Source organism: Myodes glareolus, chromosome 1 (genome assembly GCF_982192425.1).
Source record: "Myodes glareolus chromosome 1, mMyoGla1.1, whole genome shotgun sequence".
NCBI lineage: Eukaryota > Metazoa > Chordata > Mammalia > Rodentia > Cricetidae > Myodes > Myodes glareolus.
Window position 1 is genome coordinate 112,127,328 of NC_142026.1, and position 22,283 is coordinate 112,149,610.

The 22,283-nt window shown below is 39.0% G+C and overlaps 1 protein-coding gene across 5 annotated transcripts in view; it reads left to right on the forward strand.

The window, feature by feature from the left end:
- The window catches only part of Eya4 (EYA transcriptional coactivator and phosphatase 4), a 253,869-nt gene that overhangs the window by 211,909 nt on the left and 19,677 nt on the right, over nucleotides 1-22,283 (forward strand). For all 5 annotated transcript variants that reach the window (XM_085689272.2, XM_048425350.3, XM_085689250.2 and 2 more), the window contains 3 exons: nucleotides 8,080-8,216; nucleotides 9,517-9,600; nucleotides 21,220-21,309. In XM_085689272.2, the coding sequence (XP_085545398.2) occupies nucleotides 8,080-8,216; nucleotides 9,517-9,600; nucleotides 21,220-21,309 (311 nt within the window). The remainder of the gene's footprint in view (nucleotides 1-8,079; nucleotides 8,217-9,516; nucleotides 9,601-21,219; nucleotides 21,310-22,283) is intronic.

Sequence of the window (22,283 nt, forward strand, 5' to 3'; positions counted from 1 at the left end):
GGATTTACAAAGAACTTATTTCATCGAGTCACTACTATTGTCACACATGTGATTCTTGAGGAATTCAATGATCGCTCAAAGTCTCCTCTCAAAGACTTCACTTTGATTTTAGCCTTTTCAGGTCTGGCATGCATCCAGAAAGCAAATAAATTCATAACCATAGGCTTTTTCTTTATTAATGGTGAAATCTGATGGATTTCGTTCCAGGGCAGGAAAAGAATTTCCCATTAACTGATTGTGCATTTCTGGGCTTACAGAGAGCAGACCTGACAATTTGGTCCACAATTTTTTAGAGAGCATTCACAGTGGACTTGCATGTTTAAAATAGAAACATACCTTATCCTATGTTCAACAAGGGACAGCTGCTTGTTCTGATTTACAGATAACCCTAATGAAATAAAGGTGGACCTAAATATCCAGACCTTCCAAAGGGCAGTTCTTCATTACTGTACTGATTATGGGATAATTATTCAATCACCTAGAAAAGCCCAAGGCAACTGGTAATGACTGATGTTCTTTAGAAATTGCAAATAGCATTCAATTATTTATTTTACCTTATTAGGTGGTTTGACAATGGATTTAGAGATACACTGCCATGCTGATTAAAAGCAGACATTTCTCGTCCTTACAAAGATCTTTCTCTGTCCTTTAAATGAAGTTTATCTAAGGTAAACTGATGGTTTTGATTGCATCCTGAAAGTTAGCATTGAAGATGAAAGAAATTTTTACAGATTCCCCTTGCAAGTATTTTAAACATTTAAAAATTAAATGTGCTTAATAATGTGTAACAACATTATCCTTGACTATAAGATCTCAATAAACACTGTAGGGCATTGGTTAACTGAATTTAACAAGTGCTCAAGGTGAATGAAGAACCTGATGAAGCCCTTCCCTCTCAGAAAGGAAGCTAGCTTCTCAGGCATGACTTAACAGCCTTTAACTAACTTCACGAAGCAGAGTGTGACATCTTCTCCATGATATGGGCAAGAGGGTGTAAGTGGAGAGAACCCCTTGAATTTCTACACTTGCCCTGTATTGCACCCTTGCAAAATTGACAGAGACATCAGGATCAGCAACTCTAAAGCAGTATTTACAAGTGTTCAGTGTCCCTTATACTCTCAGTCCTGGCTTTACTCTTTAATAGAGTAGGGAGAGAGGACAGCACTTTCAAACATTACAGAGGCCAGTCGACTTGTGAGTGGATGTTCACTGTCAGGGCCTGTGCTATCCACGGGAAGGGCTTTCATTCTTTGGAAACCTTTGCCATGACTGTTTCGGCCTCTTCTCTCACATACAACAGTTAAATCTTTAGATGATGTCTTTGGAAGTTTTTAAGTTGCAATTAAAAACCTTGACCACATTTTTGAAAAATAATGTTTTGAATTTACATACACAGTGAAACGAAATGACTACACACAGATGACTGATACATGCAATACTTTGTTTGCTCTGCTTCTATGGTTACGATAAATCACCCAAGCGAAAAACCGTTAGCCCAGCAATTTTCAAAGCTGTAATGCATTGTAATTAGCTTTCCACACTGCACAATAACTGCCTTCAACTTCTCCTAGAAATATGGTATCCCTTTCCTGACATTTCCCCTTTACCCACTCCCCTCCCAAACTCACTCTGCTAACCACCATTCTACACTCTATTTCTATGGGAGCAAGTTTCTCATACTCTATCTATAAATGAGCTCTTGCAATAATCCTATTTATGTTCCTTACTTACATCACTTAGTATAATGACCTTTGGTGCCATCTGTGTTGTCACAAAAGGGAAGGATTTCTCTCACCTTTGAAGTTAAATGTGTCTGTCTGTCTGTCTGTCTGTCTTGTGTCTGTCTGTCTCTCTGTGTGTATGTGTTTGTGTATGTCTGTCTATCTCTCTTTCTCTGTGTCTATGTATGTGCCTGTCTGTTTCTCTGTGTGTGTGTGTGTATGTTTGTATGTCTGTCTCTGTGTGTGTTACTTTCTTCATCCACACATCTATGTTTTGATACTTAGGTTGACCCCATTTCTTGGGTTGGAGAATTTGCTTTCCTATTAGATGAGCTGTTTTATTGATTCCAGCACAGAGTGGTCAGCCCTGAAACCATACACACACAGACAACAGAAATGGACCCAGCAAGTTGTGTTTATATAATTTTGCATACATATATGTATGCAAAATTATATATATATATATCAAAAATAAGAATAAAGAGACTAAGTTTGAGAGAGGGATTGGAAAAGATAGAGGACGCTGGAAAGAGGAAAGGGATATGTTTCTCTTTTAATTAAAATGTATTTAAAATTATTTTTCTATAAACCTGGGGGCAGATATGTCTTAGCAGAATAACTAGGTCATTCACACATTCTGTTTCTAATTTTTGAGGCACTTTTGTGCTGCCTCTTAATGCCACAGTCACAGGGGCCTTTTTGCCCACATTAAGTCCAACTCTTACTACCTTTTCTCTTCTTTGATGATAGACACCTTAACAATGTGAGCTTGAATCCATGGTTTCAATTTGCATTTCTCTCATTGTATATCTTTTTCATGTACTGATTGATCTTCTTTATATCCTTTTGAGAAATGTCCTCTTGGGCCCCTTCTTTCTTGTTTCAGTCAGGTTATTTTGTTCTCTTCCCACTGGGTGGTTTGGGTTCCTTATATGTTTCAGGTATGTCAGATGTGTGGCTTCCCAATATTTCCTATAATTTTGGTGGGTTCTGAGAGGACTCTCTTGGTCAGTAGACACTGGTGCTGTTTGAAAGAGTAAGTATGAGCCTAGCAGTTAAAGCAAAAATTCTGAAGTCACAGCAACACCACCAAATATGAGCTGACGGATGCTGGTGCACATCATGGACCCTATGCACATCATCAGTGTTTCCATAATTGTAAGATAATAATAAGGACATAGGCTCTGTGTTAGAGTGAGCTTTATTTCTCTCTGTCTCTCTGTGTATGTCTGTCTTTGTCTTTGTCTCTGTGTGTATGCGTCTCTTTCTCTCTCTCACACACACACATGTTCACAATCAACAAATCAGTAAGAAAATATCAAGTTTTAAATGGCTGAAATCGCTCCTCATTGCTGTTTGTTAGGAAAATTCTATTGAAAATAATAATTTATCACAATGTATCCTCATCATTTGAAATAAAGACTAACAATACCAGCGAGTAACAAGGATTAATGGGGGTGCCGATGCTGGTGGGGTAGTGAGTCGATAATTTCACTCTGAAGGCCTGTGTCTATGCAAGATGGATATGTGTCTCCCCTGACCCAGCAATGCCAGTGCTGGGTGTAGCTAGATACCCACGTGGGGAGAGAGTCCACTTGCACACAATCAGCACATTACTGAGTTCTGTTTATAACCCCCTAACAGTGTTCCTGACCTAAATGGCAATTGGCAGAAAAGATGAAATATGCAGATTTGCTTGAGGGATTTCTAGACAAATTAAGGAAAGAACAAACAATCGCTCTGCGTTCTCACAAACATAATGAGCAGGGAATGAAGCCAAAAACATATTTGTATGCTTCCTTTTAAAAGGCACTGCATGCTCAAACTAACAGTTTAATTAAAATGGGGCCATATTTGGCAGTTTTCTTCCAAAGGCCTGTTGTACTCTCAAGAAAACACTTTTTTATGTATTTCCTTCATATCCTTCAAGTACTTTTAAGATCCTTAACTAAACTGGCAAAGAATCAATGGGAAGAGATTCTCGTGGGCCTAGAAACCCACACACTTCCTGTGGCCCCATTTTCCCTTCAACACTGTGATTGTTGCTGAATATCAGATTTAAATAGCTGACTTCTTCCTATTAAATTCCTCCGGTATAGACCCAGCCTGTCCCCAGCTATCCCCTACCCTGCCTGCAACTCAAGATCACGACTGGAAGTTTGCAATTTTCTCTTCTTTCAATTCCTGCACTGCTCCCAAATGTAAAAAAACAACTTTTCTGTAGATAGCACCTTAAAAATTGACCTACAAGAAACTATAAAGCCAAGGGTCACGTGAACACCTGCTATTCCAGCACTTGGGGGAAAAAGTAAGAGGATTAGGGGTTCCTTGTCATCTTTAACTACACAGGGAATTTGACAGTAGCCTGAGATCTTGCCTCAAAAACACACAAAAAAATGAATAAACAAAAACAGTGTGTGTGTGTGTGTCTGTGTGTGTGCGCGTGTATGCAAAAAGAGAGAGATTTTTATAAATGCCACCCCAAGAGTTCTGTTTGCTCTTGCTTTTAAAGTAAGAGTCAGTTTAGGGCTAGAAAGATGACTCAGTGGTTAAGAATACTCCCTGCTCCTGCAGACAAACCTGAGTTTGGTTCCCAGTAGCCATCTTTGTCTGGTGGCTCACAAACAGCTGTCATCCTAGCTTGTGGCATCTGATGTCAGCTTCTGACTTTCCTGGACACAGGTGTATGTGGACACATACCCAGACTCACATCCACACATACACATAAAGAAAAATAAAATTTTAAAGTAAGAATTAATTTGGCTCATGTTATTTAAAGGGAGGCATTTGATTTGCTTGATTTAGTAACCTAAGGAAACTTTGGTTTCATTGTAAGAGTAGAAGATAGAACATGGTTCTTGTGGTTTCACTTAAAGGTTGCTATGCATTCAGATATCTAAAGTCTATCCAAATAAGTTGAAACTTAAGTTTCTGCAAGATAAAGCAATATCCAAACTTGTGCTTAAAATATTTTTGTTGGGATGTCCCTCCTGTCAGTGATGGTAGTGGCAGAGGTACAGTGATCTCTACTAGCAATATTTTAAGAGACAATGACACTTACATTAAGACTATTTTTATGTTTTTAGTTTTTTTTATTAAAAAGAGATTTTTTTCATTAAATGTCTCCTGATTGTGGTTTGCCCTTCCCCAACTCCTCCCAGATCCTCCCCACCTCTCCACTCACCAAATCTATACCTTTTCTTACTCTCTCATTAGAAAACAAATAGGTACTTCCCCAAAATATTAAGAAATAAACCTGAATAGAATTTAAGAAACAGAAAAAAGGAAGGAAGGAAGGCAAGACTAGACAGAACATTATGAGAAGAAATAAAAAAAAAATAGCCTCTAAAAGTACCATTTATTTGGTTTTGTGCTGGTCTACTGCTGAGCATAAGACCTGCCCTTAAGTGTGTTTGTATACCCAGTGACTCTGTGAGATTCCATTAGAGAAGACTATCTTTCATTTGCAAGTAGTTTTTAATTGGAGATAGCGTATGTGCTAGGGATGGGGACTTGTGTCCTCTTCCCCTCCCAGACCTTTTGGCCCAGACCTGTGCAGGCCATGTAGATGCCTTCACAATCTGTGTGAGGTCACACACCAGCCCTGGTGTGTCCCGAAAGCCTTGTTTCCTTGGTATCTTCCATCCCTTCTTGCTTTTACACCCTTTCCACCTCCTTTTTGACAAGGTTCATGGACCCTATGTGGAGGTATTTGATGGAGACATCCTGTTTCGGTGTGAGTGTCTAAAGGTCTCTCACACTCTTGTCCAGCTGTGGGTCTCTGTATTATTTCATCTATTACAGGAAGAAGTTCTTCTGAGCAACATGTTGGTCTATAAGTACAGCAGAATATCATTAGGAGTCCTTTTTGTGCTAGGTTCCTTTAGCATAACAATAGTATTTGGTTTTCCCCTGGGTTCTTGACTATCTCGTATCATGTTTTTTTGCCACATGAGCAGTGGTAAAAATGGATTTTCTCTCATGGGGAGGGGGTCTTAAATCCAATCAAATATTCATTGGTTACTCCCACAGGCTTTGTGCCACTATGGCATTAGTGCACTTGCACGATGATCTGATCACCTTTGTAGATCAAAGGGTTTGTAGCTGGGTTCTCCTTTGACAACATGCAGAATACCTTCCAGTACAATAAACATTAGTGAGTAGGTAGGCACCAGCTCAGCTTTTCCAAGTTCAGTTGGTTGTGTAGATGCAGTCTTCAGCAATAGGGTCACCAATAGTCTCAGCAATAGCCTGGGTTGTTTGGGAACCTCTTTGCCAAACAGCTTGATTACATCTACCCCATTCCTGGCACTGGACACTTCATTTAGTGATGAAAGATACCCAGTTGGGGCTCTGTTTTCCCTCTTATTTGGCAACTTTATTTATATAATCTTCATATATGTATACATTTTAGTGAAGTTTCTACTGTATTAGGTTGCCATATGACCCCTCAAATGGCCCTTAGTTTTAATTGTCCCTCTTCGTGGTCCCTCTATCTCCTCTCTTCCCCCATCTATTTGTGGGGAATGATAGCTAAGATATATTTCTGATCTTGTATCATTCAATTCTTCCTAAATAAGATGTCATTATCAAAAGAAATGATAAGAGTTTAGTTCTGTAATGATTACTGTGTCTCAGAAAAGCCATGCGCAATGTGCCATTTGTTCAGAATTACTTAATGCCCTGTGATTTATCTTACTAAATTTTATTTTAAATTTAATGATAAATTAAGACCATCATATTACTCTTTGTTTATAAACACATCATTTAAATTTAACCTAAGTTAAATTTAATTTAAATTTAAGTTAAAGTTAAGAGATTTTCATTTTACACATATGGTTTAAATAAAATACAATTCTGATTCGTCCTCAATAATTTAAAAAGCTACTTCTCCAGAATTCAATATATACTGAAACTGAGGTCCAGTGAAACTGAGTGAAATCCTTGAAGTGCTACTGCAAGTCTAGATGACCTGTGCCTTGTGTAGCTTCAGTTTACCTTACCACTGGCCTTGGCAGTGCTGCCTGCTTCCCAAGATCCATGGTCACTAACTTTACATGAGTCTGGATTTCAGGGACCTGTAGACATACAGAAGTCATTTAGATAAAGTGTCTGAGACTTCACATGCTGGCTGCATGGAGGGAGTGACTCGCTCTGGGTTCTCACTTAGAGCGGCATTAACATATGGGATGCTTACACCATGCAGAATGTGTAGAGTAGGAATGCCAGACCTCCTAGATACCATGCCCTGAGCACGACAGGACAAGAGTCTGTGGCTCTTAGGTAGAAAGACATTTGAGAGGAAGGCCAGAACTAACAATCCACAGGCCGTCAGCTACCAAATACTAAGTCTGAGAGGGTATGTTGAATAGAATCAAAGATGTCACCTGTCTGGAAAGATAAGGACTGAGCCTGTATATTGAATTTGACAAGCTGATGGTTATTCAGGACTCTTGGTAAAATATGTGTATTCATGTTTTGGTGATGTGAAATTAGATTTTAGTAAGTTAGATATCAGTCAGTGGGAGGAATTATACCATACAGTTGTGTGACCTCTGTCCATTTATGGCTACTAAGCATTTCCAACACATATACCACACATTGAAATGATTGTAACAAGCACAATATTTCAAAAATTGTTATAAAAGTAATAATGGGAAAATTTTTGTTGCTAATTTTATATATCGATTACATGCCAAAATGATATGTTATATATGTTGGGCTAACACATTGTATATGTTGAGTTCATTTTATGTATCTTTTTTGCCTTGCAATGTAACTGCTAGAAATTTAAAACTTTGTGATCAGTCTTGGGACTTTCATTTATTTCTACTGAGTAGCACTAGTACGAATTATTGTCTTAAGAAGTTTCCTTTGAATAAGAAAATAGTAAGCAAAGAATGGCTTGATAGAAATTCGTGGTCAAGAAGAAGGTTTAAATTTGCAAGTGGCCCAGGTAAAGGGAAGATCAGAGAGGAAAGAAGTGAGGGGGCAGATTCAGTAAGAGGTGGGGTTGGGAAGTCAAGTTTGTGGGGGAAGCATAGGTTGATCCAGAAGGCATCATGTTCCCGGAAATGAGACCCAAATGGAGGTGAGACTAAATGGAAATACAGATAAAATGGAGGTGAAAGTACAGACAGGAAGCTGAAGGTATATGGTATATAAAAGGCATTCCGATTTCTATGAGGAGTTCATATGACTCTACAATTTGCTGACTAAATCACAACTTTACATACGTGCACTGTATTTTTTGTCATAAAGAGGTCGCTCCTGTGTAGGAACTTGTGAAGTGATAATGAAGACTTGTAATTGTTCTAAAAGTAAGCCGCTCTTCCTGACGCAGTCATTTTGTGTATAGGAGAGTTTGATACAGTGCAGAGCCCCTCCACACCAATCAAAGACCTCGATGACAGAACATGCAGAAGTTCTGGGTCAAAGTCTCGAGGAAGAGGCCGGAAAAACAACCCCTCGCCACCTCCGGACAGCGATCTGGAGGTATGCCTGCTTATCGCTGAGGGACATAAGATACTCAAATTTACTAAGTACTATCATCCATACTTTATAGCCTAGTACATTTCCAAATTAAAATATCTATCATAAAATTGAATGGACCTGTTTTGTCGTAGCCACTTTATCAGTTTGAGTTTTGGGATATTTGCCTACCATAATATCAAAATTTAAAATAGTAACGTCAAAGGCAAGAGAACTTTGAAAGTTGAAACCAACATAATTTCAGCTGTTGATCCAAACTGATAAAAAAAAAGCTAAAATTAAAGCTATTATTTGTGGAATAATATCCCAAGTAAACAGATTTTTAAGAAGATAAAAGCAATCTGTATAGAAAGGAAAAAATCTTGTTAATGAATATCTATTGATTTTGTGGACTTTTACTGTATTTTTCCATTTCTGAGCTCTTTTGAGCTATAACAGCATTAAGCAAATTGAGTTTCCATTATAAAACACTGAGAAACTATCATTGACTATAATGTTACACAATTACACAGCCACATGTTTTAACTGAATTTAAAAAAATCCAGTTGTGCCTCAAATCAAACAGCAGATATTGTGCCTCTTTCTAAAAGATTTATATGTCTATATGCGAGAGATGAAACACATTCTGAAGCCTGGATGGTGACGTGATAAATCACAGCTAGAGACCCCAGTTGGCAGGGAGCAGGGCAGAAGTAGTGGCCCATCCCAGGGCTTCACCATCCTGCACTTGTAGAGTGTAATTCAGTGTGGTCCAAACTCCAGATTTCCTTCCAGAGTCAAACCCCTGGTCTTTGGGTGGAATCTCCTAAATTTGTTGAGCCCTTTGAGATCTCTTATTAGTCCTGGAAGGCCAAACAACACACTCACCATCCTATATGACACAAAGGTCAACAGTTTACAGTTGCTATTTAGATGCTACTCATAGACAGTTTCGGAAATATTTAATGTCTTCTATTTCAAACTGTAATGAATCCACGGAGGTCTAAAACTATAAAACATATCAACATTAGACCCCTTTCGAATCATAAAGTCAGAATTTATCGTTTTCATGGTAACTGTAATCAAATGTCATCTGTATTCAATCAAGTCAGGACACCTGATCATTGAGTTTTCGATAACTTACATCACCCACATCGCCAGGTTTTCCGACAGTCAGACTTGGCAAATGGGAAATGAATAAATAACAGAAGGGGGCGATTTTGCTATAGACTACTCAAGGCTGCTTATAGCAAGAACATTTTCCAACTATAAAGACCTGTGTCCTTCAACGCTAACCGTGCTGACACTGACCATTTCTCCTCAGCGTGTGTTCGTCTGGGACTTGGATGAAACCATCATTGTCTTCCATTCTCTCCTCACCGGCTCTTATGCACAGAAGTACGGCAAGGTAAGGAATCAAGAGGTGTTCCAGGAAGAGTTCAGGACTTAGCTAGTTAAAAGAATCGAGGTCTGCTTTAAACTACACTGTTTTCACTCGTTTGTCAAGTCTTAGGATAGTCATCCCTTTGCGGTAGCTTCTTGTTCTCAAATGTCTACTGGCAACTTGGCAGAGCTAATCGGGAGTTGCCTTTGCATATTTACAGGAATCTTGAGTTTTCTATTTCAAGACCGAAAATCTTACCCTCACATATTTGGGGACAACACCCCTTCACTTACAGAAAGGCTCACCGACTCCTCTACCTTTCTCTCTTGCTATTGTTTCTGTAATGAATTCCTTAGAACACCATCATACCTATATGAGTTCTGTCCTCTGGACTGACATATCTACAGAGGCTGCTCTGATGGAAACATAGATGCTTATGTCTTTACTTGCTTTACTATGTCAGTATTGTTTGATCTCTGCAGATCAGGTGAGAAAATGTTGGCCTAATTTCCACTCCTGTGTTAAAAGTGTTTAGCTTTGGTTCTTATCACAGTCGCACCTACAGAAATGCCTTGCTACAGAAATACCTTTACAGCTACAGCATGACAATGCCTTGGTGGATCCTTATGTCCTATCAACATGATAATTTTAGCAACTGTTATTTTTTCTTCTTCTTGAAAATATGTGATGGATTGCATTCGAGTGTGTCTTTTATCTCGTTTTTATTTATATGTGTGTATTTGTATGCGCATGTGTACATGCATGCATGTAACCAGGAAGGCCAGAAGAAGGTGTCAGGTACTAAAGCTAGAGTTACAGGAGTGATGTGAGTGCTGGGAACTGAACTCAGGTCCTCTGGAAGAGCAGGAAGGACCCTTAACCACTGAGCAGCCTTTCCAGTCCCAAGTGTGTCTTTATAAATTTGCACTTGGGTAATCTATATTGTCATTTGTTTTTCCTTTCTAAGTAGATACAAAAGGTAGTTATTTGTTTTAACAATTATTTACCAAAAAAATGTCTTAGTCCCTTTTTATCGCTATAATCATCTGGCATAGTTGTCTTCAACTATAGTTTCAGGGATTATTTTCATAATTCATAAAAGAGTTGGCTCCAAAGCAGGATATATACATAGACATGTCTACTAGGATAAGGAAAGAATGTGTGGAATAGTAAAACAAATACACACACACACACACACACACACACACACACACATTTACATCTCATATTTATTGACGTTTACTTCCTTTTTCATGCTCCTCGATATGTTTTGTAAGTGCATGGGTGAGCTCAGGCTGCTGTAACACAGCACCTCAGGCTGGGTGATTTCAATTTCTTTCTCAAAGTTCGTATAGTTTTTCTCAAAAAGAGAATCTAAAGAGCACGGTAAACTTGCCATTATGTGCATTTGCTCTCTTTTTGTTAAACCAAGGAAAATGACAGCTCTGTCTTCAGTGTTCTTGCCCAGGCTGTGTTGCCTCAGTCTGAGAAAGTCCTCCTGCAGAACCTCATGACTGAAGCCTTTTGAACTGATCTGTAAAAGGCAAGAAATACATAAAATGAGGCAAAAGAATCAAGGGAGACATAAGGAGAGCAGGAGGTTCAGAGAATTCCAAAAGCCTGAGAAGATGGGAATCAGGTACACACACACAAGGGGAAAGTCAACAAAAGTTGCCCACTGGACACTCATTCTTTTCACCTTGTGCTTTTCTATAAAAGCCATATTTGTATCTAACTTCTCTCTTATCCAAAGAGGTTTAACCCAGGATTTAAATATAAAGGAGATAGTTCACATTTCATTTCTCCCACCAAATGAAATGTCTGAATAAAGAGATCATTGCCTCATGAATCCTGCCCCACACCTAGTGAGTTCTTATGGCTGTGGATCCTTGTCTACCCTTTTATTTGCACTTCTATTTTCTGTCACGAGCACCTCACTGGAACATATTAATGCTAACACCATCACCAGGCCTTGGACATCCAGACTCCCACAACCTTCAGCTAAAGTCAGCTTTTCTTTCTCAGTTACCCCATCTCAGATACTCTTCTACAGCAACAGAAACAGCCACCAATACTGTTATAATGTGACTCATGCCAGTGATCCCCATGAGCTCATGTTCTGAATTCCCCCAGACACTAGCTCCATTCTGAGAGGCTATAGGTCCTTTAGGCAGAAGGGCATGGTGAGCAGAACTATGTGGAGCTTATAGCGAGCATCTGGCATCTCCTTCTGTCCTCAGTGATAAGAACTGTCCCGTCACAATACAGTACTACCGCTCTCTAGTCCAGTGCATGAGACCAAGTGACTTTGGACTGAAACCTCTGAAACCATGAGCCAAGAAAACACCTCTCCTCCTTCAAACAAAAATGCCATAGAACAGCAGGGAAGTTCAACTGACTTTCCTTTACTGACTCACAAATTGACTGACTCTAAGAGCCCAATCTGAAGCCAAGATCTCAGGGCATTTTCCACAGGGGTACATCACTGACAAATCTCTCAAGAGGCACTGACAAGTTTCTAATGCCCAAGTTGGTGTAATTGGTGATTTTCCAGGTTTGAAGTGGAGTGTATTCTTTTTGCACATGATACCTTTATTCTACAGAGTGCCATTATACAAAATACATAAGAATAGGGCTGCTCCAGCTGGAGGGAAGCGGTAAGGGATGAGAGATTTCCCATGATCCCCACAAAGCAAGGTCCCTCTCCTGTTACTCTTGGTCACCCAAGATGAGCTTACAGAGGCTGAGACTTGCTCTGAATACATCTTACAATGATTCATCAGCTGATCTAGACCAGATGCCCTGGACCTTAATGAGCATGGCAAATCATTTAACCTCTGAGGTGACTTCTTTATCAGAAAGTGATTGTAGTGGCATGATGATATACACTGGTAATCTTAATACCCAAAAGACCGAGGTAGGAAGAGTATAACTTCAAGGCCAGCCTGGACTATATGGTGAATTCCTCAAGGCCAGTCTGAACTATATAGTAAGTTCCTCAAGGCCAGTCTGAACTGTATAATGGGTCTCAGGCCAGCCTGAGATACATAGCAAGACCCTGTCTCAAAATAAGTGGTTTGGAACTTAAAACTTAAAAAGAAAATAAGGTGATTGTCTTTTTTGCTGGAGTTAGTGGATGGGTTAAATGAGGTCATGTTAATATATCAATGGCACTTAGCTATGAATAGAAAACTCTGTTTCTCAAGTGAAATACATTAAAGTAACAATGCACGCTCTTTCCCCCAAATGATAAGTAACTGGAAACAGATGCTTTCAGAGATGTGGAAGGTCAAGATTTGCTCTCATGATGCTTAGGGCATCATGGTGCTGCAGCTGCATGGAGTAAAACGCACTGAACCTGAAGCAGAAGACATGTGTGCCTGAACTGTGCCTTAGCTGTAAAACCAAATCCTAACATAAGCACTCCTACCAACCTGCCTATCAAACCCTAACATTAGCACACCTATCAACCTGCCTGCCTCCACCTGTCTCCCAGACCCGGAACTTTGAGCAGGTGTTGTCTTTGACCTCTGACACTGTTTCCATTCCACAAGTACATTCTCTTCCGTGCATTGCCCACTTAGCTCTCACCTCTGCTCCGTACCACTGATTCTGTACAACATATTTTACAGGTGGCAAAACCAGCCAGAGTTTGTCTCTCTGACCTGGTCTTAAGTCTCTATGCTTCTTCACCACAGGACTGTAGCAAATAAAATTCAAGTCTCCCTTGTTCTAGGAATGCCATTATCACATAAGTGCTCTCGTGGAACTAATTTTATTTATTCGCTTAAGAACACGTGTAGAAAATTCTGTATCCACTTGTATATAATACAAAATTTCCAGAGTTCTTCCTCATATGTTGTCACTTTTTGACTCTGCTCACCTGTCAACACTCCATCTTCCTGAGCAGAACTATTTCTGGATCTTTCTGATAGCGGCAAGTGCAGGCTCTGCTGCCGGGAGGCTGGTGATGGGTTCTGTGGCCGAGCACCAGTTGGCACATACAGTTTCATCACTGCAAAATTCTAAAATAGAAGTGCATGAACTTGACAGGATGGCACCCAGGCATCATCCACCACCTGGGAGTTATGGAGACTGTTCTGACGCTCTGAGTTATTGAATATATTATTTTACCTAAATAACAATAACTCCCTAGTAGGTGATGAAATAAATATTAATAATTTTGCTACAGGGATTCAATTTATGTTGGAGCATTATTGACTTCTGTGTTTGGAAGCCATAGTTATCTAAAGCCCTTATGCAGTAAGGAGACCAGTGAAATAAATAGCCCAGGCTAAAGGGAAAGAAAAAACAAGGAAAGGTGGATAATTACATTAAGATGTATAATCATAATTCAAGCTCCCAAGGAGACTTGCCTATATGAAGCAATGTCTGTGGAAGAGCAGAGCACACCAGAATAAACCATCCAATTGCTTTTAGATTTAACAATCTACATAGCCACATAGAACCAAGACTTTGAAAGAAACACTGGCTCAATTTTATAGTGTTATGAAGAAAGTAGACTTGCATGATTTAATAGGAAGTAACAGGCATTGCTAAACAATTAGAATTGTGCATCTGAAGTAGCAATCACGACACTTAACACCATGGCCATTACCTCCTTTCTGAGCATAAAAGTTAAAGTTAGGCTTTGGGGAGGAATATAGAACTAAGTTCAAATTCTATTTCTGCCTCTCACGATCATGCGACCTTGGGAAGTTTGTTTTGTATGTGGTTCAAAGGGAATTTAAAATTTGGGCAAATGAATGCTTTCCAGGAAACATGCTCCTCCCATTTGTATCTGTTAACTTCACCCTTCAGTATGAGACATTCAATTGAGCGACAAGTACTCAGCACTATGTATAGCCAGGGTGCCTAGAGTCAGGTTTGGAAACACATTAAGTAAATGGGAATAGAACTGAATTTCCAAGTGTCAAAAAATAGACAATATGGGTCACGTGTATTAGTGTATACCTAATTCCAAGTACTCATAAGAATTCCTATGAGTTCAAGACCAAATAAAATGGGTAGTATTTTTCATGGATGTTCATAGAATGTTCATGTATCCATGTGTGTAATAAAACACAAATAGAAAGTACACACATGGAGTAAAATTGAATCCAGGTCAGTGACATGTGTCAATGTGTGTGATGGACATTGGGAGGAAATGTACCTACCATCTCCTTTTCAAAGCATTGTGTCTGACACTTTTTAAAATTTTCATATGTGTATACAGTAGTTACATGGTTTTCCCTCCACCCAACACCTCCCATGATCCATACTCCCTCTCAAGTTCATGATTTCTTTTTTAATTACTACTGCTATATATATATATGCATATATATGTATAAATATATAAGCACAACCCACTGAGTCTGTTTGGTCTTACTTGTATGTATATATACTTGAGACTAACCACTTGGTACTAGATGATCACTTAGGGGGCCCATTCCTGGGGATGAGTAATTCCCCTTCTATCAAGAGTCATTAATTTCCTGTACTCCTTCATAAAGAGGTGGCGGGGCCCTGTGAACCTTCCCCTAACCACAATCATAAATCAACTGGTGCTTTTTTTGTTCAGGTCTTGTTTAAACAACTGTATAGCTGAAATTGCAGGAGTTTAGTTTCCCAGTCATATACAGAAGACAAATGTCACAGTAGACCTTCTGGTCCTCTGACTCTTAGAATGGTTCTTTCCCCCTCTTCTGTGATGTTCCCTGGGCCTCTCATGCAGGAGTTGTGTTTTGGATGTATCAATTACAGCTAGGCACCCTTACAGTCTTTACATTTGCCTAGTTAGGGCTTTCTATAATGGTCTGGCACAAAAGGAAGTTTTCTTGATAAGGGTTGTGTACTAGTAGGTGCTCCTCTAAGATCCATGACCTTAGCCAGGTGGTGGTGGCACAGACCTTTAATCTCAGCACTCAGGAAGCAGAGGCAGGTGAATGAATTTCTGTGAGTTCAAGAACAGTCTTGTCTACAGAGTGAGTTCCAGAACGGGCTCCAAAGCTATACAGAGAAATGCTGTCTCGAAAACCCACCCCCTCACACACCAAAAAAATAAAAAAAATCTATGACTTTACTATCTTCTGGAACTTGGCTAGGATTTCAGTACCAGGCATGATTTCTGTCCTGTTGCATGGCCTTGGTTACAGCCAAGACTTAAGTACCTCTATTGTACCTTCAGCAATATCTTGCTATGATTGTTACCTTGGGTTCATAGGCATCACAGCCGGGTAGGATTACCAATGACTTTCCTCTCTTGGTGCCTGCATGGTTACCTCCAGTATTAGGAAGGTTAGTCCTCACTGTGGAGAGTTTTAGGTCTGACTCCGCTCCATTCCTCAGTGTCCCATGTCTGATGTATGTGGTGCCATCTGTAATAGGGACTTACCTTCAACCTCTGGGGACAACTAATGGCAACAGCAACACTCTGTATTGTCTTATGAGCCTTTGAACTCCGTTGACCAACAGCTTACAAGGAGTCTTCTCATGCCTAGTAACAGGATTTTTTATTAGGCAATCTTTAACTCTTGGAGAAAACACTATCACCTCAAATGGTACAACTTAATTTAAACTGAACTTTTATGCACATCTTATACATTATATGTAATTTTTGTTAAATATAATATGGTTCCCTATAGCTTTTCCAGACATCCTTCATCCTTAGTGTTATTTATCTCTCCTTCCTTCCTCCCTTTCCTTCTATATTGTTGGCCCTGCCTTCTCCCAAATTAAAGCACACACACCCTTTTTCCCATTTCAGAGTCTCTCCTAAAACCTAGAGCTCACTGATTCAACTACTGGGCTCCAGGAATCTTTTGGTCTCATCTCCCTAGCAATGAAGTTATAACTGCAAGCCCAGCTTTTCCTGTGGATGCTGGGGATCTGAACTCAGGTCCTCATGCTTCCATAGTAAGAGCTTTACCAACTGAGTCATCTTTCCCACCTTTTATTTTGTTAATTTTGTTTTACTTCTCCCTTGCCAGAATTTGAGCATGTAATAGGCACTCAAAGCCGTATGAATATATGATCAATATGAATATATGATCAATAAGGGAATGTTCCTAAGGACATTCTCTAATATTTCTAATGTTCCTAAAGACCACCTTCTTCTTCTTCTTCTTCTTCTTCTTCTTCTTCTTCTTCTTCTTCTTCTTCTTCTTCTTCTTCTTCTTCTTCTTCTTCTTCTTCTTCTTCTTCCTCTTCCTCTTCCTCTTCCTCCTCCTCCTCCTCTTCCTCTTTCTTTTCTTTCCTTTTTGGCAATACTGAAAATTGAACACAAGACCTCATGGATATTAGGCAAGCACTCAACCAGACCCACAGACCCAGGCTTTCCTTTAGGAACTCTGATGTTTACTACCTATTTCTCAGACAAATAAGTCAAATACGGAGTTTTCTCTCTGGTTCATGACTGGATTTTATTTCCTATCTTATGTCTAATTACAAGAACCCTTGCATCTTGAGGGTGCAAGTCCCACCTTGACTCCTGGAGCTAACTTATCTTCCTTTTAGTTGTCCTCAGGTATCGTCTGTCCCTTGTGTAAAATTCTACAAATGTGCTTTAGGTCCCAAAGGAATAACTGGTCTAAGATCCCAGGATCTTAAAAGAAAAATAGTCCTCTATTTCTTTAAAAATACATAATTGCTGCCTCTCCTGAGATATTTTTACAGTGTTTCCCTAGAGCAGCTGATGGCCCAATGCATGGCAGACACCCACAGACAGACAGTCTGGCTCCAATTTATGTTCTGTGCTAACATGGCTAATAGGCATTAGTATTTTGATTTAGAGAAGTGCTCTACTTGATCCTAACTTGGGTGTATACACTGGTAACATCTGGCTGAGAGGCGTACATATCAAGGTCAAGTACTCTTTATTTTCATCTTCTTTTCCTTCCTCTTCCTCTTTCTCTCTCTCTCTCTCTCTCTCTCTCTCTCTCTCTCTCTCTCTCTCTCTCTCTCTCCTTCCCTTTTACTCTTTCCAACTAAATGTCTTGGGAATCATTTCAATGTTTTGATAGAACAGTATACGGGATAAATTGGCAGAAGTTCCATTTGCCCCACGTTGAACTCTGTTGGAGACACGCTTAATCTTTCAGAACTCTTTTATATGTGTAATATGGATCAGAACAATAGCACAACCCCATCTGTGCCTTTATTTTTCCCACCTTTTCACTCTGTCCAAGTTTTTGCTGTCACTTCATTTTCAGTTCTGAATTCAACACTCACCACAGCTAAGTGGAAAAATGCAGCAAATCCAGATTCATCTGTAAACATCTCTGAAAAGAAGTAGGCATTTTAGTACAAGGCTTGGGTTCTCTCCAGAAGTTCTCACTCTCAAATGCTTGACGAAGCGGTGGAACTGCAGCCCCCGGTGGCTTTTTCCCAGCCACGGATGCCCACGATGGCCAAATTCTGGGAAGGTTTTACCCACCAGATGCACAGTCGTCATTTTCTAATCTGAGATCTGTAAATCCTTCAACTGGAAGAATATGACGCTGTAATCTGCTTCCTTAAAATTAGCTGTCCCAGGGACTTTACTTACCTGGAAGAAGTGAATAAAATTCTATATTTGAGTAGAAGCTTTCCCCCAACAGTCTCTGGGCAGCAAGATCACCACCTTTTAACTTGGTTTTCCTTGTCTTGGGGCATAGATGACCAAACACCTCTCTCTCAAAGGGCTTGCTCTCTGAAAACCTTAGTCAAATTTAACCAGCTCACATTCTGATCAAAGCCATATCAAAACTTATCTAGCTAAGAAATGAAATTTGTGCCAGAATGCTTATTGCATGGTGGCTGAAGTAGGGTATGTGATGTACAAACACAACAGCTTGCAAAACAAGTGCTTAGTCCTCACAGAGCCATGGGGTTGACTCCAGCGGTGTGCTCACAGGCAGCTTTCATCAAACCACATGCTGCGCCTCATTACCAGAAGAGCCATTTATTTTAAAAAATGTGTTTTCTTGTATGCTTATTGGACTCACAAAGAATACATTCTTTGTGGATTTTTCTATCACTGTTGGACAGCACAAAGTAGGATACAGTTTGGAAGCATGTTATCAATCAAAGTAACAATCACGGGGCCACTAGGCTTTCTCCCATCTTCCCTTCAATCAGATCTGTAAATGCAAAGAATGTAAGGAATGAACATGAGATAGCCAATAATTTTATTGAAAACTTAAAAAGGGAAACAGATACCAGTTGGGATAAAAGTTACACTAAGCTAGGCTTCAACAGAAAAACTTTAAGAAGCAAGATGTTTTTGTGCCCCCGTCTGAAATGGATATCTTTAGGGCCGAAATCTTCAGAGCTCCGTCAGGCTCCCTTCTACTGTCTTGCATCATGGACATTCCTCAAAAGCAGGGAGCATCACTAATGGAATTATATGTTTTCATGCTGTAATTACATTTGATTTTCCTGATATTTCTGTAGACGTTTTGTTCACGGGTCCATGACTTAGCAGAATATTTAGACGTCTTCTATAACGTTGTGCTAATTAAGACCCACTCTGTTCCTTCCAAAAGAGAGGATTAGCGGGAGCAATTTTTAACAGAAAAAGACAAAATGTGTAGTTAAAAAATTATTCAAGCTTCAGAGAGTTCTTTCAATAGCAATAAAGGATATGAACAACAACAAAAGAGTGTCTTGTAATGGAGAGAAACACAGTCAGTCAGGGGTTCTTTGAGTTCTGAAATAGCCTGAGCTAATAAAATAAAATAAAATAAAATTTAAAAGATTTGCATACACAGCATATAGTTTCTTTACGTTTGAATGAATATTTGTTAGACAAAACAATTTGATCTTTGATTTGTATTGAGTTCTATGATAGATAAGTTGTTCCTTCCAAAGTTCATATGCATATTCTGTATCAGTGTACTCGTCCAACACTGCCATACCTTCATCGTCCCACACTTTTGATTTGGGTGTGTTTGTGTATATTGATCCAGGTAAGGTGTCACCGACAGCAGATCAATGTGAGTAGAGCCCAAGTCTAAGTCACCAAAGGACAGGCTCCAGGATATGAGCAATTTACATGGACTTTTGTCAATAATCTTTAAGAGATCCATAAAATTGCCTGCTGGGAAAATGAAAGTAATAACATATGACTGAATCTTATACATTATTCCTGCCTTAACCTCGTCTTCTTCTACATCAAGACTTAAGTTTGTTCTTTATGCTTCTATATTCCATTAGCATTCAATTCCTATTTATTAAACTGACTCTCCCATTCTCCACACGTTTCCAAGGCAATGGAATATGGGTGAGATATTTGAAATATGTTTATACTCTATTGTTTCCTTCACAAAACACTATGAACATAGATGTAGGGAAAAAGCTGGTTGGTGCTGTGGAGGGGGCATCTACGGGCAAATGTTGTAGACTAGAGGTGTAATTGAATGTCACTGGGCCTGATGTGGATGGAATGTTCTTATCTGCAATTGAAGTAAAGCTAGCTACACATGTCTCCAAGTTTAATACAGTTCTTAAAATGTCACTCATTAAAATGTTAAAATCCAAATTTCAGTTCTCTGTTCTCAAATTCCTGCAGTCTGTTTCATGGCCCAGCCACACAAGCCAAATAATACTCTGAAGACTTCCCAAATAACTTCTCGGCCAAAACCAATAGTGTCCTTTTAGATTTCTCAGCTTTATGCAAAACCATTGTCTTCCCTCTGAAACATCTAGCTAGCCTTCCACTCAAAGGAATCATCCCTTTCAACTTTTTTACTTTCTGCATCTCTGTAGTAGTTCTTTAGCTTTTCTTCCACCTTCAATCATTTCAACACACCATGTGAAGGATTGTCCACCTGTCCCTAAGCTTCCTTTCTGCCTTCCTCTCCTCTTTCCAAATCCTCCCAATACCTCTCTCCACTCCTCAATTCAGTTCTTCTTTTTTTCACTAGTTGTTATTGCATGCATATGCATATATATTCTAATTATAACCTATTCAATCTGTATAGTATTGAGTATCCTTTCAAATGTTTATTATGTTTTCTCTGCTCTTCAGCACTCATCCAAATACGTTTCCTGAAAGATATACATAGCATGTATGCAAAAAAGTCATATAAAGTAGTTACCTTCATGTTTGAATTAAGAATATACTGATTTGGTAGATAAATTTATATTGTAATATGTTCTTAGTCTATTTCCACATATAAATATACATAAATTACCATATATATCTTTTGAGATTCATGCTTGTGGGTAATTCATAAGTCATTTTATACATTCATATCTAATTATTTAAATATTACAAGTGGCATAATTGTATTTTGGTGCATATCATAAATTTCAACACATGTATGTGCTATGTAATGATCAAGTTGATGATTGGCATTTCCATTTCAAACATTTGTCATTCTTAGGGGTAAGAACACTTGAAATCCTTTATTCTGGCCATGTGGAAGACTGCAATGAATATTGTGAACTACAGTCACCCTACTCTATATTATCAATCACTAGGACATTGTCATATTTTTGTATATTTCCCGGTTCCTTAACTCCTCCTTCACCCCTGGACAATTTTTTAATCCTCACTAAAAAATCATCTAATATTTTGCCCTCCCAATGATATGTTCCTAAAGTATTTTATTAGTCATCGTGATTGTTGAAATTTTACTTCATTATGTATGCATTTTTCAGGATCCCCCAATGGCTGTGACCCTCGGGCTCCGAATGGAGGAAATGATCTTTAATCTTGCTGATACGCATTTGTTTTTTAATGACTTAGAGGTAAGAATTTTAAAAGCTACAAGTAATTACTGCCAACACAAAGAATCTCAAATGGTGTCTTTTATATCGAAAACCATAAGAAACTACAAACATGATACTCATCTGATGTGAAGTTTTTATCAAGTGGAAAAATTGCATAGTGTATTATGAACAGAATGAAAATTTGTGCTCTTGAATTATACATATTTCCAGACAGACACTGAGAACAAAATGTCTTAGAAGAGTCCCCTTTGTGGCTTCAGTCAGGTAATTCCTCATTCTGTCCTTGGTTCTTTGGTATTTCATCTTTGCATTAGCATCAACCTATCGAGGTTACTACTCAGAATACAATTTATGTTATTCACTCAGCAATATTCACCAATTCTCTTTCCAATAGGAAGCATGGAACATTGACTATTGCAGCATCATTAGACAAACTCTCATTCTCATTAACTGCCTTTCTGGATTAAAGAATACTGGAGCTATTTACATAGCATAGCTGATGAGTTTTGATGCATTGAGTACTTTCTTCTCTTGGGGCTTTCATTCCTAATGTCAATGCCAACACAGTTGTCTGTAGTCGGGGACTGCTCGTGCATTTCCCAGCTGCCCAAAATAATCACTCAGAAACTACATTAATTATAACAGTGCTTGGCCTTTTAGCTTATTCCTATTTCTAGCTCACTGTTATATCTTAAATTAACCCATTTCTATTATTTTATATTTTATCACGAGACTTGTGGCCTACACACAAGGTTCTGGCTGGTGGCCTGAATCTTTCTCCTCTGGTTCCATGGCTTCTCACTGTTTCCACCTTCTTTCTCCCAGCATTCAGTTTAGTCTCACCCCCACCCGCCCCACTCCACCTAGCTCTATTCTGCCTTGTGCACCCCAAAGCACCTTACTTCATTAATAAAAGCAACATATATACAGAAGGACTTCCCACACTAGTTGTCTGACCAACAAAAGACAATAAAGTTAAAAATCAACAAAAT